Here is a 17,976-nt window from a genome sequence, read left to right as displayed (position 1 = left end):
TTGACTTTAATAGGGTATACACTGACGTACAAAAAAATACATGTAAAAATCAGTGTTTGTAATACAGTTTCCCCTAGAAGAAGCTCTAGGTACATTAGTTAGAACGGCTTCATTAAAGGGTAACTAAACTTTCAAAAAAATTCTGACATGTCAGAGACATGTCAGAAATTTTGATAAGTGGGGGTCTGAGCACTGAGACCCCCACCGATCGCTAAAACGAAGATGCAGAGGCGCTCGGGTTAGCCACTTCTTTCTTGTCGGCTTTTCTTGGACTTTCTATTGAGCCTGTACAGCAATTGCTTGGCTTTCCAAGAAAAGACCATCAGAAACCAAGTGGCTCAGCGCTCACCCGAGCGCTTCTGCCGCTTCATTTTAGCGATCGGTGGGGGTCCCAGTGCTCGGACTCCCACTGATCAAAACTTCTGACATATCACTATGACATGTCAGAAGTTTTTCGGAATGTTTAGTTACCCTTTAAGAAAAAAGTGTAAATCTGTGGTATCTCTACATAGAATTGATAGTAGTCCTTTAAGAATCAATATTTTAAAAAACAGCCAATCCTTTTTAAAAGTCATAAGTGAAAGTTAAAGGCTATGTAAACCTTTGAGCATATTTTTCTTTAAAATATATAAAACAACGTATTAGAGGATTTTAGACAACTTTAATTGTTTTTTGACTATGTGTTAATGCTTGTAATTTATTAATGTAAATACATTTGTAATATACTTATATTTTCCAATTTGGCTCCGTTTCCAGATGCTGCCATGGGGTACTTGACGGGTGACGTCACTCTTTGGCCGCTGTGTTGATCTTCAATTCTTTTCCAGGTATACGACACGTCACTTGTGACGTGCCGTGTATGGGCTTTTCTGTTGTACCACCCGTAACACGCATGCGCGGTTCCTGCCGTTATCTCGAGAAAAGCAGGGATCGCGCATGCGCGGTACGGGCTGTACAACAGAAAAAGCCCATACACGGCACGTCACAAGTGACGTGTCATATACCTGGAAAAGAATTGAAGATCAACACAGCGGCCAGAGAGTGACGTCACTCGTCAAGTACCCCACCGCAGCATCTGGAAACGGAGCCAAATTGGAAAATGTAAGTATATTACAAATGGATTTACATGAATAAATTACAAACATTAACACATAGTCATTTTAACTCGGACAACCCCTTTAACAACAGAAAATTGGGCATTTTTGTAAATGCTTTCTTTTTTTTTTTTTTTAAATGCTGTACTTTGTGAGATATCCCGGCTCCATCTTACTGACATCCCCTCTGTTTATTGATCGTTGCCTAGGGATCTGGCCACCGCTGATTTCCTGTAGCGGTGACCACCTATGCGTAATGATATCCTCTCCGTCCTTAGGAGAGGATGTCAGTGTTGTCGTGAACGCGCATATCAGCGCATGTGCATTAGATGCCAGCCCAGCCACCTCTCGGGTGTATGAATCAGTGGTCAGCTCCAGTTGTATGAGTTGTTACAGGTGTTCACACAAGTGGGGTGGGGGGGGGGTTTGTTGCTGCGAGGAGGGTGGGGGGATGCAGCTTATTGAGAGGGGGCGTTGGTGCTGTGAGGGGGAAGCAGGGATTTACAAAGGGGGGACAGGCTTTTGCAAAGAGTGGGGGCGTTGTTGCAGCGAGGTGGGTGTAAGGAGCGGATTGCGAGGGGAGATTTCTGCGAGAGGAATTGACACAGGTGTTCACACGGATCTCCCGTTGCTGCTAGAACAAGATTGTCTAGCAACATCGGGAGAGCGCACAGTGCAGAGCGGATTGATTGACATCGAACCGCACACGCCCCATTTTATAAAAGATAACCAAGCACTAGCGGAGTTATCAACTTGGAAAAAAAGGTAGTTAGGAAAGGAATTTTTAAAAAAAATTTTAACACTAGATTTAGAATTTAATTTAGGTTTAGGATACATTAAAAAAAAATATATGACTCAACTTGGGAATAACCCTTTAACTGTCAGCAGGCACAGGTTAGAATACATCTGAAAACTGAAAAATTGAAGTCGCTCCTCTGTAATTTGGAATTCTACCAGTTGCGAAGGGGGAAGATATTGATAAAAAAAAAAAAAAAACATATCTTGTATGAAATAGTTGTGTAAGCAAATCTCTTATGAATAAGTATAGGTTCACCAGCGATAAATTGACACTTTATAGTGAATGTCCTACTTTAATTTTTTTCTCATCTAAATAGGTCTAATATTCTGGGCTGATTAATTTCATAACATATCTTCATAGCGTTCAAAGCACTGATTTTCTGATACATAGCTCCATATCTCCTGCATAGATATAAAGTTAAATGATACAATTCTAGCTCTCTGAAGCCCCCACTAGGGGGAGCATATTGAATATTGTTTATTTATTGAACTCAATAAAACAGTATGCTCTAAAGGATTTGTCCACTACTGGACAACTGATGACCTATCCACCGGATAGGTCATCAGTACATGATCTGTGGGGGTCTGATACCCGGATCGCACACCGTTAAGCCGCTCCGGCTGCCTCCGGGAACCGGACGTCCATGCCGGAAGAAGGTAGTATTCAAGTGAATAGAAGCAAAGCTGCCGTTCGACAGCACGGCCGCTATGCAATGTACGGAGCCAACTGCTTCCGGCTTAGGACATTGCATGATGTGCCATAACATCCGGTGCCCACAGGCCACCGGAGCAACTGATTGGTGCAGGGTTCGGGTGTCGGACCCGCACCGATGATATACTGATGACATAGTCGCTGGATAGGTCATCAGTTGTCCAGTAGTGGATAACCCCTCTAATCTCTTAAGCTGCCCCTAGTGTTAGCTGCAGAATGTTATCCTTTTTGTCTATGCAGGGGATTTGGAGATCTGTTTTACAAAAAAGGAGCTCCGGCCGCTATAAAAATATAATATGAAATTAATCAGAACAGAATTTTAGACTGAGAAACGACGTGATTATAAAAGGTGGTGATTCCCTTTAAGCATGTCCTGACCCTAAAATACTAAATAATATCAATATTTCTTGTTACAACATTGGAATGCTGTCGATTTGTCCTATTTCTCTCTTTTGCGCCACAATTAAAAAGACAGACAATAATTCCATCGGTTGTTCTGATTGGTTTATTTTATCAAAAGGCACAGTGATATAGAACTAGATTAGTGTGTACCATTTCTGCTGTGTGCATATTATATATCTAGAGGATAAACATTATTATGGGGGCTTTCATGTGTTGGGACGGAGATATCAGAACAGAACAGATTGCTGGGTACTGTGGAAAATCAGTACCGTCTCCTTAACTTTGTTTCTGCGGTTTCTGAAATTGCAGCGATGTAAGGCAATATGCAAATAAAGCCTTTAAGTAGAAATATTCAGCACATCTTTCTGCTGACTGAAGACTAAGCCATTTCCATGCAGAGTGGCTTGCTTTGCTATATTTGTGTGGAGATATAGATATACACACACACATATATATATATATATATATATATATATATATATATATATATATATATATATATATTTCACGGTTGCACATGTTACATGGCAGTAAATCAGATTCTGAATGCCTTCCCTAGAAATGACATTATTCCATAAATTATTCTGTAACATATTATTCAGTAAAAGCTGTAAATTTATTTCCCTATTCAAGAAAGAGCGTGAGAACTTTATTATCTAAAAATGACATTCAGAGTTCTACATATATATTTTACAAGGATCATGACATATTGTAACCGGTCACATACTCAGAGATAATATATACCCAAGATTTAGGTTCTCCACTTAAATATATTTTTAGAAAAATCGGATTAATAATGCAGGGGGAGATAGTGAATTGTACAGAATGACTGCACCGCGGCTAAGCTGCATCCTCTCTGCTGTCACCGGGTTAGCTCAGCTTTGAGTCATTTGAGACAGACTGGTTGCTAAGGACACAAGGTCTAGCAGCTATATGTGGGTGTCAGGCTGTACGCACCTAGCATGTGTGAATAGCCCCATTGAAATCATAGGGTCCATGTGGCACAGAACACGGACGAGAACCACGCTCGTCTGAATGAGCCTTAACAGTCATTTCACTCTTTATACAATATACATTATTATATACTCACTCCTGTATTTCATTTATTGTGCGTAACCTTAGAATCTAAATCACTAAGAGGGTGGAAGAGAAAAATTCTTACAATTTGGCGAGCGATGTTGATTTCTTAGTTGATCTTTCTTTGATTTTGAGGTGTTGTTTTGGTGTTATCGTCAACTTATATGCATGTTATTGTGATTGTATTTTTTATTTTATTTTTAGCAATGTCATGCTGCTTGACTGATTCTGTATAGAATATACTTTCTCTTTTAATATATACACTTTTGTTGGTGTGCTTTTTTGCCGACCGTTCCCTAGAACTTACGTGAAGATATTGTTGTTGTTCAATATTATCATCATTTAATATTATCAATAATAGTATTTCTTAGACACACAATGACATTCTGGCCATATTTCGCGAAGCATTTACCTCCATATGCCTTTCCAGTTCTTGAAGAAGAGTGACATATTTCTCCAGCCTCATAAAGGGTTTGCTGAGACTTGTGGTCAGCATCAGAATTCCTGGATTGGTGCCTCCCTGTCCCTCCATAAACCTCTCCAGTTCATCGCTAATAAAGGAGTCAGTTAGTTGGCGCCATAGTCATCACAGACACAGAGATACACATTACTGTATAGTTGGACACGGCTATATAGGAAACTAGAACAACCCACTACAAACTTTTATAACAAATTAATACTAAACAATGTACAAAATATAGGGGCCAAGTACTTGTAGCATTTGCTGGGTTCTTTTTAGTGTTTTTTTTTTTACACAATCCTCCAAACTTGAGTATATAGAGAGACTTCAATGTACACAGATCATCCATACGATGCTGTACAGAAGTCCAAATGTGAATAATGCACAATCTCCATATAACCATGGCTCCTGAGATTTATAAGAGCACATGTTAAAAGTACAGAACCAATTTTACATTTGTCCTACAAGGACCTAGAGTTCTAGACCACACAATGTCACCCTGTACTCAATAGGTCAGTAGGTAATGATCATGGTAACAACACCGATAAATACAGGGAAATTCAGATAACCTGTATAGATGCAGAAAAGTGCTGGATTATTAGTAACAAGTAAATAGGAGAGCACTTTTATTGGTAACTAAAAACTGCCAGATATATATTATAGTTGTCAACCATTCTGGACTGTCTGGGAGTCTCCGAAAGAATGAAAGTGACACGTTAGTAGCGGCTTGATGACAGCTTACAGGCCTCTTTTTGGCAGAGATACCGGGTGAGAAAGTATTGGCTGGCACTATTAAGAAAGGGGTTTTCCTATCAGGGACATTTATGACATCCACAGGACCCACCTCTGGGACCTGCACCGATCTCTAGAACGGGGCCCCCTTTCAAACCGCTCTGTGCTCCGGCTGACAAGTGTGATTCCCGACCACGAAGAAGAAAACTGGGTGGCTTGCTGAGCTACGCGGTTTCCGTAACTCCCATAATAGTGAATAGCAGTTACGGAAGCAGCGTAGCATGCGAGCTACGATGTTTCTGTAACGACCATTCATTTCTATGAGACTTACGGAAACAGTGTAGCTCAGCGAGCGGAATTCTCTGTAATTACAAGTTTTATATACTTTTAAGCCAGAAAATATCACTTTTTTTTACTCCTTTTGTGAAAATGATGATACTGTCAGGGATCATTACTATGTATATTGTTTGCAAAAACATTATTACTTTATATAAACTAAAAATCAGTATATTACACAAAGATTTGTAAATGAAACAAGATGGAGAATGTATCAGGGGCACGCCTATGGAGACACCGCCCCTGGAATGCAAGAGGAGTGTACAGAAGAACTTACAGCTGAGGAGCCAATGGGGCTTAAGCACGTCCCACCTTCCTACAGAGGAGACTTCTTTGTGTTCTTTGTTCAAATAAAGTTAGTTCACTTCCTACTTGACTGAGGGAAAGAGGTCTACCAATTTGTCTGTGTGGTGTACTTTTTTCCATGCATGCATTCAGTTTTCAATTTACAGAGGTGGTTATTCGGTGTGAAATAACAGGGAGAAGGAAACTACCCTGACAATACGTCTGTTAAGCTGAAGAGCTAATCTTGAGGACTAAAATAAAAGTTCTGTTATTTCTTAAGGTGTACCTAGATCTTCAAAAAACTTTTGACATGTCATAGTGTCAGCAGTTTTGATCGGTCGGGTTGTCCAAGCACTGAGACCCCCACCAAATCGCTAAAACAAAGCTGCTCGGGAATGCTGAGCGAGCGTTGTACGGACTCCTAGACTTTCCGTCGAGCCCGTACACCACTTGCTCGGCTTTTCAAGAAAAGACGAGCAGAAACAAAAGCAGCACAGTGCTCACCTGAGCGGTTCTGCCCGCTTTGTTTTAGTGATCGGTGGGGGTCTCCGTGCTCGGACACCCACCGATCAAAATTTCTGACATGTCACTATGACATGTCAAAAGTTTTTTGTAAGTATAGATGGACTTTAAGGATACTTCTTCAGTTTTGTGACAACTTGTAGTATCACCTTTCACCAGTAAGATGACAGCCCTCCTTCTCAATGACACCAATTATACATTATCAGCAATTGTGAGATTAATTGTATCTAATTTCACCCAATTTCCTGCATGTCTTAGAAAATTGCATAAACAACAATTCCCCAAAATGATGTTATGAACTTAAAACTCTTTATCCATAGGAACAATAGGCGTGACAGTTACAATTCCTAGCAGTTACTTCATCAACAGGAAAGCCTATTGTGTGTGTATAGGACACAGTGTACAGCCTGTACTCTAAAGGTCCTCTTACAACGGCCAATTTTGGCCAGTGCAACGAGCACCGATCATCGTTGATTGGCGCTCGTTTGCTCCTGTCACACGGAGCTATGGATGGAGACGAGCGGTCATTACTCCGATCGCTCGTCCGCATACATTATTATCATGTCGTCAGCACTTCTCCCTGTTTACACAGGGGGATGTCCTGCCGACAACGATAATATTTTCGTTTTCTAAAACGATACAATCAGCAGATGAACGAGCGTTTGCTCGTTCATCTGCTGATCTCTACCCTGTTTACACAGGGCCAGTGTAAAAGGGCCTTAAGGCCTACTGCAAGATATTTGAACTCCCCTTCTACATCTCCTTTGTAACCACATTGCATTACTTAGCTTGTACGATTGTGAGTTACAGTGTGTATTATACTCCAGAGCAGCAATCATGATTCTGATGGCTGCTATTGGAAACAGTCAACAAGCTTGTAGTCAGATACGTTCCTTACAGCTTAGCTCCTATAATGCATTGGGACAGTTAGATTTTTTTCCTACGTCAGATTACTGTATAGTCCCTGGAGTAAAAACTTCCATAATTGAAATCACCAGAGCAAGTTCTGTACAGGCAGTGAGCCAGCGGGGAATGCTGACATTTCAGCTCTGAAGCCTGTAGAATTGTGAATGCAGATCTGGATTGTAATACAGGATGTAATTTATAATAGCTACAAGGTATGAGCACATCACGTTCAATGTCCTGTCAGAGAGAAGATACGCGACACAGGAGACATCGCTGGAGCCTGGAGACATGTGTAAACCATTGGAAAACAGGTATTAAATGGGTATTCCCAACTCACACATTTATGGCATATCCTGCATGCGATAGGTGTGGGTCCCACCTCTGGGACGTGTACCTTTGTGGAAAATGGAGGTCCCCAGATCCCTGTCCCACAAGGTGAGGCGGCCGGCTGCTTCTGCATCCAGTCGGAGAATGAATGCATGAATGGGTGCAGCTCTCTCTATTCAGTTCTATGGGAGTTTCAAAAACAGCCGAGCAAGCCATTATGGATTTGCCCTAAATGTGTGAGCTGGGAATACATATTTAACATCTCCACTTCCCTAGACTACCCAGGAATTGGGTTTTAACACCTCCCCTACCATGCACCACCAGGGAAGCCGGCAGCCGCTCCACCACCCTAGACAACCAAGGAAGCAGACTTTAACCCCTGCAATGACCTAGAAAACCAGGGAAGCAGGCATTAACCCTTTCCCATCGCTAATGTGAATATTTACGTCGGGAAAGGGTATTTAAAGATGGCGCAAGCTCAGAAGTAGAGCGGGCAACATAGCCACCGGCTCTCTGCTGTGTTACACAGCAAGGACCCAGCAGCAATGCTTGCGATGAGAAAAATTTCTGATCGCAAGCATTTAACCCCTCAGATGCCGGTCAGATGTGATGGCATCTGATGGGTTTTTACTGCCCCTTTGGCTTTGGGCCTGTCACCAGCTCCCATGCGGTGAGATCGCGGGAGCCGGTGTACTCCTATAGCAGCTGGGAGACTTGTAAACGCTCCCAGCCCTGCTATAGGAAGATTGCTAGTGAGACCTGCTTGTGGCAAGTCTCAATAGAAATGCACTAATTTTGCCATAGACTGCAACACTGTGATATTGCAGTCTATGGCATAAGCCATCTAATGATCGCAGATTCAAGCCCCCTAGGGGGGCTAAATAAAAGTTTAAAAAAAACAAAAAAAACACATGTAGGAAAAAAAAAAAAAGTTTTAAAAAAAATATTTAAAAAAAAAATTCTAAATCACCCCCCTTTCCCTAGATCACATAGAAAAATGAACAAAAATAAACATAAGCACATTAGGTATCCCCGTGTCCGAAAATGCCCGAACTATAAAACTATTTATCCAAAATGGTCGTAGCAAGGAAAAAGGTCAAAATGGCTGAATTGCCTCTTCAACCCCCACAAAAAATTTAATAAAAAGTTAGCGAAATGCCAGACATTCCCACAAAAGGTATTAATAAAAACAACATCTTTCCACTAACAAAAAGACTCCTTACAGTCTTATATATAGATAAAAAATGGGGGTCACAATATGGCGATGCAAAAAATTTTTCGTTTCTTTCAAACTTTTTTTTTTAATGGTGTTAAAACATAACAAAAACTATATAAATTTGGTATCACTGTTAGAAACCCATAAGAAAATGGCGGAACTGCTGTTTTTTTCCCAATTCCACCCCATTCAGAATTTTTTTCCAGCTTCCCAGTACGTTGCACATAATACTAAATAGTACCATTAGAAAGTACAACTTGTCCCGTAAAAATTAAGCCCTCATATGGCTGTGTCAACGAGTTATGACCTTTTGAAGGCGGGGAGGAAAAAACAAAAGCATAAAAACGAAAATTAGTCTGGCCCTGAAAGGGTTAAACCTTCCACTGCTGTAGACCACCAGCAAAGTAGGCATTTACCCCTCCACTTCCCTAGACCACCAGATTTTAGTCTGCAATCTTTTGTTGCTTATTTTCCTTTATTTGGGAAGGTCTTACAGTCCAGTGTTACTAGAGCTCTTCTAGGAAAGGTAATGTAAGGGACTTACCTGTGCTGATTGAGGACATTGACAGCTATTGGGTGATTTGCACAGTACGTCAAATATAAAGACTTAAACTGATTAAAAAGCGTCAGAAAACAACCTCCAACTTTTTGATGATTTTCTGGCAACCTGTAAGACAATAATGTTAATACATATTAGCACAGCCTGGCAGCTCAGCTGAGGAGGGGATGTGATTTACCAATATATCCTGCATCTAAATACAACCCCAGCATTAATCTCAGGGACTGTAGTTGTAGTGGAAGAAGATAATAAATCATAACTGCCCATACGGACAAGATACAATAGATCCTTATGGACACACACCGATCAGCCAGAACATTAAAACCACCCGCCTAATATTATTATCCCCCTCGTGCCGCCATAACAGCTGTGACCCATCGAGACATGGACTCCACTAGACCTCTGGAGGTGTCCTGTGGTATCTGTCACCAAAACTTTATCAGCAGATCCTTTAAGTCCTGGAAGTGATGAGGTGCGGCCTCCATGGATCGGACTGGTCTTTCCACCACATCCCACAGATGCTCGATTGGATTGGGATCTGGGGAATTTAGAGGCCAAGTCAACACCTTGAGCTCTTCGTCACGTTCCTCAAACCATCCTATTGCCATACAGGGGTGTACTTGGTCTGCAACAATTTTTAGGTAGGTGGTACGTGTCAAAGTAACATCCACATGAATGTCAGGACCCAAGGTATCCTAGCAGAACATTGCCCAGAGAATCACACTGCCTCCGCCAGGCTGCCTTCCTCCCATAGCGCACCCTGGTACCAGGTAAGTGACACCAGGCTATCCACATGATATAAAAGAAAACGTGATTTCTCATACCAGACCACCTTTTTCCATTGCTCCATGGTCAGGTTCTGATGCGCACGTGCCCATTGTAGGCATTTTTGGCATTGTACAGGAGGCAGTTTGTGTTACTGTAGCCCTTCTGTGGGATCGAACAAGACAAACTAGCCTTCGCTCCCCATGTGCATCAACGAGACTTGGGCGTTTATGACCCTGTCGCAGGATCACCAGTTGTCCTTTCCTAAACCACTTTTGGTAGGTATTAACCACCGCATAACAGGAAGACCTGATGTTTTGGAGATGACCCAGTCATCTAGGCATCATGATTTTGCCCTTATCAGTCGCTCAGATCCTTACACGTGCCAATTTTTCCTGCTTCCAACACATCACTTGATGGTTCATTTGCCGCGTAATATATCCCACCCCTTCACTGGCGCCATTGTAACCAGATAATCAATGTTATTCACTTCATCTGTCAGTGGTTTTAATGTCACGGCTGAACAATGTATGCAGAATCTATGGTGAGTGTTTGCAAATAGACATTTCCCTCCATGTAATACCGGATATCTGGGAATACAATTTGGAACAGATTACATTTATATAAAGCTATAAAAAAAAAGTCCATTAATATAATTTCTATGGAATCTGTAATGTGATATTAAATATACATTATTTACTGATTTTATTAAAGATAGATAGATAATTATAGGTTACAGTTATATTAAATGATATTATAGGAAATAATATAATATTATTGTATCGCCCATTCAGAGAGCTGCATTGTAACAGTGACATCTAGTGGAAAAATCTAGGAACTGTTTCGTACAGTCTACCTTTCAAAAGACGATTATTACACCACAATTACATGTCAGGCTATACACAAAGTTTTGTAGCAACTGGTTCGTGCTTCAAGAACGACTTGCAACACCCCCCCCCCCCCCCGTGACTTTTATTGATATATTTGTCACACAATAGTCAATTGAAAATCCTATGAGTTGCATGTACATACGACTCGATGTATTCTTGTAAACAGTAACTGTAGTGCTACGGGAAAACTGCGTGTAGTCCCGCAATTGTTTCGAATTCTAAATTCAAAATGGTTACTTCACTAAAGACCTTTGTTCGATTGGTGGGGCTACAATTGCTGCGACCCCACTGATCACTAGAACAATAATCGTGCTACGGTATTTGTTCAGAGTGCACTAGACCTATAGGAGGTGCACGAATAGGGTCCCAACCCAATCGTATGTAGAGAAGTATTCGGCACACAGACAAATATGATTCAAAAATTCTTTCGTTTTATTTGGCGCCAAAAACGAGCGGTAAGCCGCGATATGAACAGCAGCGCTCATCAGCAGGATACATCCACGCCAACAGGGTTCTAGTGCCTGACGAAGGTCTTCTTGGACCGAAACGTTGCACGCACTCCGCCCATGGCATTTGAATACAATACAAATAAAACGAAAGAATTTTTGAATCATATTTGTCTGTGTGCCGAATACTTCTCTACAATAATCGTAAAAAGAGAGTCTCCGAGGGGCGCTGCTACACTCTGGATGACATACAGACCCGTGAACTGTAATAAGTCACGTATGAGATGCAATTTAATGAAAAAGGTTTATTGTAGATGATAAAAGGCTACGCGTTTCAATGCCGCACCGGCATCTTCATCAGGCCAATTTTCAGAGGCTGCATTGTCGGCCACTGACTATAATGGGCTGACAATGCAGCCTCCAGAAAAAGGCAAAACAAGTCACAGCTTTTTCACAGAGGTCGGATATTAATGGCAGTAATGTCACTCAGGGGTCCGGAAAAGCAGGATGACAACACTTACGGGAGCTGTAACCGAACCGTAATGGTGGTCACTGAAAAGTCCAAGAAGCAGGTAAAAGTAGGAAATAGCTAAAAAGAATATTTAGCAACTTGACCGAAGAAGACAATTCTAGGACTTACATTTACTAATGATTTCTTGAGTTTAGCCAGAAACCTTCCTTAACAATATCACGTTAAGAGTGTTGTCTGACTGCAGGGAGGAAACGAACACACGTTGTCTAACAATGACAGTAATTACTTTGTATCATAGATTCTTACTTTGCACTTTCTTCTAACGTCTGACATAGCGTTTGCTGAAACGTGCCGATTTCCTCAAAATTTCCAAGCAACGATGTAACGTCTCCAGCACATAACCTGCAAAGCAAGGATTTTCTTTAGAAGTAAACCATAGTTAGATCGGTACAGTAATAGAAAGATCTAACAGGGTCAATAACCTACAAGGCTGCTGGGAAGTTCATATTTCCTGAGCTTGCCCGGCAGACCCGTCAGCAGACACACGTTGTCTTATAGTCCCAGAGGGCATGAGCAAACGTTGCGGTACTCACCGATTTTACCAAATCGGTGAGTGCCGCGGCATTTGCTATATTACTGAAGCTACTTTCATTAATGTTGACACAAGGCGAGGTGACATTTTTTCAGAACTGCACGATCACAGCAACAAAAAAAACATACAGATGACAACACAAAAAAAAAAAAAATCCCCTCCATTGAGGTCAACGAGGGGAAAAAAAGCCTACTAGCACATACAGTATCCGTATGCTGCCATATATTTAGGCTAGGACATTACAGCTACACAGAGTTGCCCACAATTTGTGGTACAATTTCATTACCACGCCTCGAAGGGGATTTCAATGCTTTCATAGAGGGGGGAAAAAAAAAGTAACAAGAAACCAAGAAACCACAGCAAAAAAATCTGGCCATGTTGGATTCTTTGAGATTTTTTCAAAGTCACTTGCAACTTATTTGCTCATAAGGCGACGCAAAAGTTGCCACCAAGCTGTAATATTGTTGCAATTGTACCGCAAATCGTGTGTGACCGTGTTATCATGCAATCTACTCACCAATCAGCATCCAGTCATCTATAATTGGCCACAGATATAGCAATTTTTTAGATTTACGGTATAATCTATATTAGAGCCGCCTTTTTCATTGCAAAATAACAAAATTAGCAACAACAAAAAAAAACAAAACGCTAAAATAAATTCTTAAAAGAAACACAGCGAAAATTAGCAATTTTAAAAAAGAAAAAATAAGAAATACACAGCAAGAAGATCATATTTGGAGAAACATCAATATTACGTTGGATTCGAACGCAAAGTTTTTGATGCAGGCTTTTGAGCCGAATCCAGTAGTGGATTCAAAAAGAAGGAACAGTATAAAGAAAAGAGGGATATGTCTCCTCTCTCTTGCATCTACGCCTGTGTTTGGTTAAAAAAACAACTGCACCAAAAACAGCCTTTCTGATGCCATATACACGGCACTGAAGGAAGTAATAAGTAAGGGTTGTGATCATCACACGAGCGATACATGTACATATTTCAAGAAAGATAAAAGTCTAAACTGCCACCTAACTTACTTATCATACGTCTGAAGAGGCCGGAGGTAAGTGGTCAACAGTAATTGAAGTTCTTTCGCATAACTTCGCTCGGTTTCCAGAATATTCTGCAACACCTTTTAATTAAAATAGAGAATTACATTCAGTTCTTAGCATTATAGGAAAAAAATGTGATTATCTCTCTGCTCAATGAGGTTATACTGCTAGACGAGGAACCAGTCTATGGACCATAACTTGTAAATGTATTCCTCCTGTGGTGGATACCAAAAATGGACCAACCATAAGAACCTCGCTGGCAGTGTCTGTCAATGTTGACCAGGCATGGCCAGATTTGAATGTTGGAGGTCAGATCTGATTTGACGATCACATTCATGGCCAAATTGGTCAAGATCTCCTTAGATGAGGTCATCCCACCTAGACTTACAGTGAAAGCTCTCCAAAAGACCACCTCTTTAAGAAATGACCCCTGATCTAGCCTAGATTTTTCACTGATGGATTTTCAATGCCTCCATATACTATGAATATTGGCCTTCTTCTATGAGAGAACCACCCCCTCTAAGAGACCATTTTTCACTGAAATTTTGAAAGGTCGTCTTAAAGCGCTTTCACTGTATTATAGAAAGGATCCGAATGCGTCATTTGACACAACTATGCTTAAATATAAGAAGTTATACTTCATGTCGCTTTTGGGTAAATTATAGGCTTGAAAGATTAGAAACATTATAATAATTTCATGGCAAAACTAATTTTCTAAATATCATTGCAGTGTCCTTATAAAATATAGAATATACATCAAATACCGTCACCCCTGACAGTCCGCCAGCAGAATCCAGGGTTATAAAGGGCGCAATTCTTCTGCTATGAAAACATCAGGAAACTGCTTCTTATTCAATTTCCTAATACATTAGTATAAGTTTACAAAATGCCGCACATTAATATATTAAAATTATCTGTATCTCCTGCGTATCCACTACTAGAATGCAGCAATTATTTCTATGTATTAAACATATTTAAATAGGAAATACTTACCGCTGTGTAATAATTTTTGGTTAGCGGAGCGCTGTCACAACCTTTCAGTCCCTTTGGGGAGAGTGGTTTATCTAGAAGAGCGAATACATTCATATTGACAATGCTGGTGACATGAAGAATGGCTGAATCCAAGTCAAAGTGCAGATTTACTCTCGACAAGCCTAGGGTGTACTTATATTTATTTATTTGTGTTCTCCGCAATTTACGGTTATATTTCCATTATGGGAATGATTTGTTTTAGAAGTGGGAGCGATCTAATAATCTTCTGCAGCTTCCTTGTCAGCCGGTTAGCACGCTGCTGGCGGACATGCTGCCAACGGTGGAGAATTTGATTTCTTAATGGCTCGTTCCCACTCATAAAAAGGACAGATTCCAATAAAAGATTCAGGTCTATGAAGAAAGCTTGTGTGTGTTTTTTGTTTTTTTTAATAGTCTCTAATGCTACAATTAAACAGAGATACGGTGTTCAGGATATTGGCCAATCCCTTTTTTGTTAAAAGATCCCCTGATATTATGCTGATCATACGTTGTCCTGCTGGTGGGGTTCCAGTCATCAGCTCTAATCTCTTGGGGAACCCAGCAGCAAGTATTCAATTCCCCTGCAGCGCCACCACAGGGGAAATGGAGCATTACTCAGTTCCTAAATAAATCAATGGGCTGTCCGCGTAATGCACAGATGTGCTCCAGAGTATGAGAGTCTATATAGTCGCTCCTGGCTTTGGCAAATAGAATTAAATGAAGGGGTGGGGTCCCCTTTTCTGTACTCTTATCTAATTCCCTAATAGGGTCTTCGAAAATGGGTTTTAGACCACCCCTTTAAAGTGTACCTCGCATTAATGCCCCCATATATTTCTCGAAGGTATGTGGATTGAGTTCTGTAATATTCAATGCAGCAGGTCCAAGCTTTATATACTTCTTCAATGTGTCCTGGTCTCTGTATAGGGTCCATGCCGTTGGAAAGCAAATTAATAAATTACTTATTGAAACTAAGCGGTATAAGAGCGCAAGCTGAAAATGTTACAAGTCCATAAAGACAGGGTCCGCTAACTCTGCGCAGACTGTTAGATATTCAGAGCCATGGACATTGGTGGAATATATAGCACAATTACCAAACCAGACAGATATTTTGGTACAGCTATCCACACAATAATCTACTTTGTATGGGAGCTGTCCTACTAAACGAAAATCTGGATTTTAACACGCTGGATCATGCTTTTCCTGAAGAGATAAGGGTATGTGCACACACACTAATTACGTCCGTAATATACGGACGTATTTCGGCCGCAAGTCCCGGACCGAACACAGTGCAGGGAGCCGGGCTCCTAGCATCATACTTATGTACGATGCTAGGAGTCTCTGCCTCGCTGCAGGACAACTGTCCCGTACTGTAATCATGTTTTCAGTACGGGACAGTTGTCCTGCAGCGAGGCAGGGACTCCTAGCATCGTACATAAGTATGATGCTAGGAGCCCGGCTCCCTGCACTGTGTTCGGTCCGGGACTTGCGGCCGAAATACGTCCGTCCATTACGGACGTAATTAGTGTGTGTGCACATACCCTAAGTGTTGCGAGACTGCCATGCAGCCACTTATCCCCCTCCCAAAGGCAGTAAAGATGCAGGTTCTGTCGACCCAATCATGCATGTTTATAGGGGTCTGAGGAGAAAGCCGTCTTATATGAAGTAGCTAAAGAAACATAACTGCAATTTTAAACACTTTCTTTTCGATTGGCCCGAACCGGACACTTACCATTAGATTTGCATTCTTTGACATAGTTACTAGGAAACCAGCCCGTTTTGCCATTCAACGTTCCTTCCCACCAGCCGCCGTCTACTACTTTGTTGACATGGATAGTGTCACCTTTGCAAAATGACAATTCATCTTCATTCACCTGATTGAAATTAAACTTTGCTTTCACAATAAACTGACTGCTGCCATTTCCCGTCATGTCCTGATACGAAACCAAAGAGAAAGGCGTAAAAAGATAAGAAATAAAGTAAATGAACTCAGAATATACAAGACAGGACAGAATAAATTAATACAGTTGGAAAGGTTACTGGTTACCCAATTGACCACTGCCTCCCAATCAGGATGCTCCACCAAATCCCCCCGCTCTTCTGCTCATTCTATTTTTGCCAAAAAGATCGGTCAGGTTTCCCATCTGAGGGCAGCATAGGATAGAGGGGATGATTTTGAGCTTGTGGACATATACTTTTCTATGACTTGATTCAGTATTTTATTGTAAAAAGATGTTTAAATGCTGCCAGGGCTCATAGAAAAAGCCTGTGAGTCCTGCTTCCCCCAGTGATTGACAGCTTGAGAGCTGTCAATCACTGTGTATGGGCGGGGGAAGCAGGACTCACAGGCTCTCTCTATCAGCCCTTTTTACATGAAAATAGTGAATTCATTCATCCTAACTCTACCCTAGCAGAGGATATCTGACACATGCGCTTTAATTCCTTTGCTTACATGCCACACTAGGACAAAATTATGAAAGGATTGACAATTAACGGCTGAGACATCAACATATAGATGTACTACCGTAGTTGTCCCTATGCAGGAAACACTATGGTCACTGGAGATGCTCTTTCCTTGATTAAAAAATTGCTGCAAGTTAAACAGAAAGGGTTAAACCATAAGGGTAAATGTGGCAACTCACATAAGAGGGACCGAAGCCAACAACTGTGGTGAAGCGAATATGATAGCAATTTATGTCAAAAGCCCCATTAAAGTGTGTGCAAGGCTCACATGCAGAGACCTACCATAGGTTTCGATTGCCTCCGTAGCACGCGTGTTACACTATCTGTTCCGTGCGTATTTATCTGGGAGGACGCTGTGAAGCTATGTGAATGTGAAGACGTTCGAGAACATGGCCTCTTTGGCGTCTCTTCTGTCAAACACAACACAGTACAAAGATATAAATATTAGTAAAATAATAATGGACAATAATCAAGAAAAAAGCACAAACGTAGCTAAAATATAATGTACAATAGAGTCTCATATTTAAATAGAATTACTACCATAATCAGGGGATTTCTTTCCTCCTTTTATCTTACAATATCATTATCTGTAATACAATTAATACGGTTTGAATAGAAGAGTCGGCAGATAAAAAAGAGTAACACACGAAACATGGGACTGAATAGGAGCTGTATACACAAAACTAAGATATTTTTAATTATTACCATTTGCAAAGTTGCTTCATTCTTTGTATTTTAGATGCCTCGGAGCAATAAAAAACAAAAACGATTGTAAAAGCGCACATTGTCTCAAAATGTTGTTTAATCCTTAGTTAATATAATAGGGAATTACATAAATAACAATTCTTTAATTCTGAGGCATTTTCA

The 17,976-nt window shown here is 40.8% G+C and overlaps 1 protein-coding gene across 4 annotated transcripts in view; it reads right to left on the bottom strand.

Moving 5' to 3' along the window:
- ARHGEF6 (Rac/Cdc42 guanine nucleotide exchange factor 6) overlaps positions 1-17,976 on the bottom strand; it is an 87,953-nt gene that overhangs the window by 54,561 nt on the left and 15,416 nt on the right. For all 4 annotated transcript variants that reach the window (XM_075835912.1, XM_075835910.1, XM_075835911.1 and 1 more), the window contains exons 4-10: positions 17,392-17,519; positions 16,379-16,580; positions 14,632-14,702; positions 13,624-13,718; positions 12,306-12,401; positions 9,412-9,534; positions 4,496-4,634 (exon numbers count right to left, since the gene is read on the bottom strand). In XM_075835912.1, coding sequence (XP_075692027.1) covers positions 4,496-4,634; positions 9,412-9,534; positions 12,306-12,401; positions 13,624-13,718; positions 14,632-14,702; positions 16,379-16,580; positions 17,392-17,519 — 854 coding nt within the window. The remainder of the gene's footprint in view (positions 1-4,495; positions 4,635-9,411; positions 9,535-12,305; positions 12,402-13,623; positions 13,719-14,631; positions 14,703-16,378; positions 16,581-17,391; positions 17,520-17,976) is intronic.

The sequence above is a fragment of the Rhinoderma darwinii genome, chromosome 8, assembly GCF_050947455.1.
Source record: "Rhinoderma darwinii isolate aRhiDar2 chromosome 8, aRhiDar2.hap1, whole genome shotgun sequence".
Classification (NCBI taxonomy): domain Eukaryota; kingdom Metazoa; phylum Chordata; class Amphibia; order Anura; family Rhinodermatidae; genus Rhinoderma; species Rhinoderma darwinii.
This window is presented reverse-complemented; position numbering and strand designations above follow the sequence as displayed.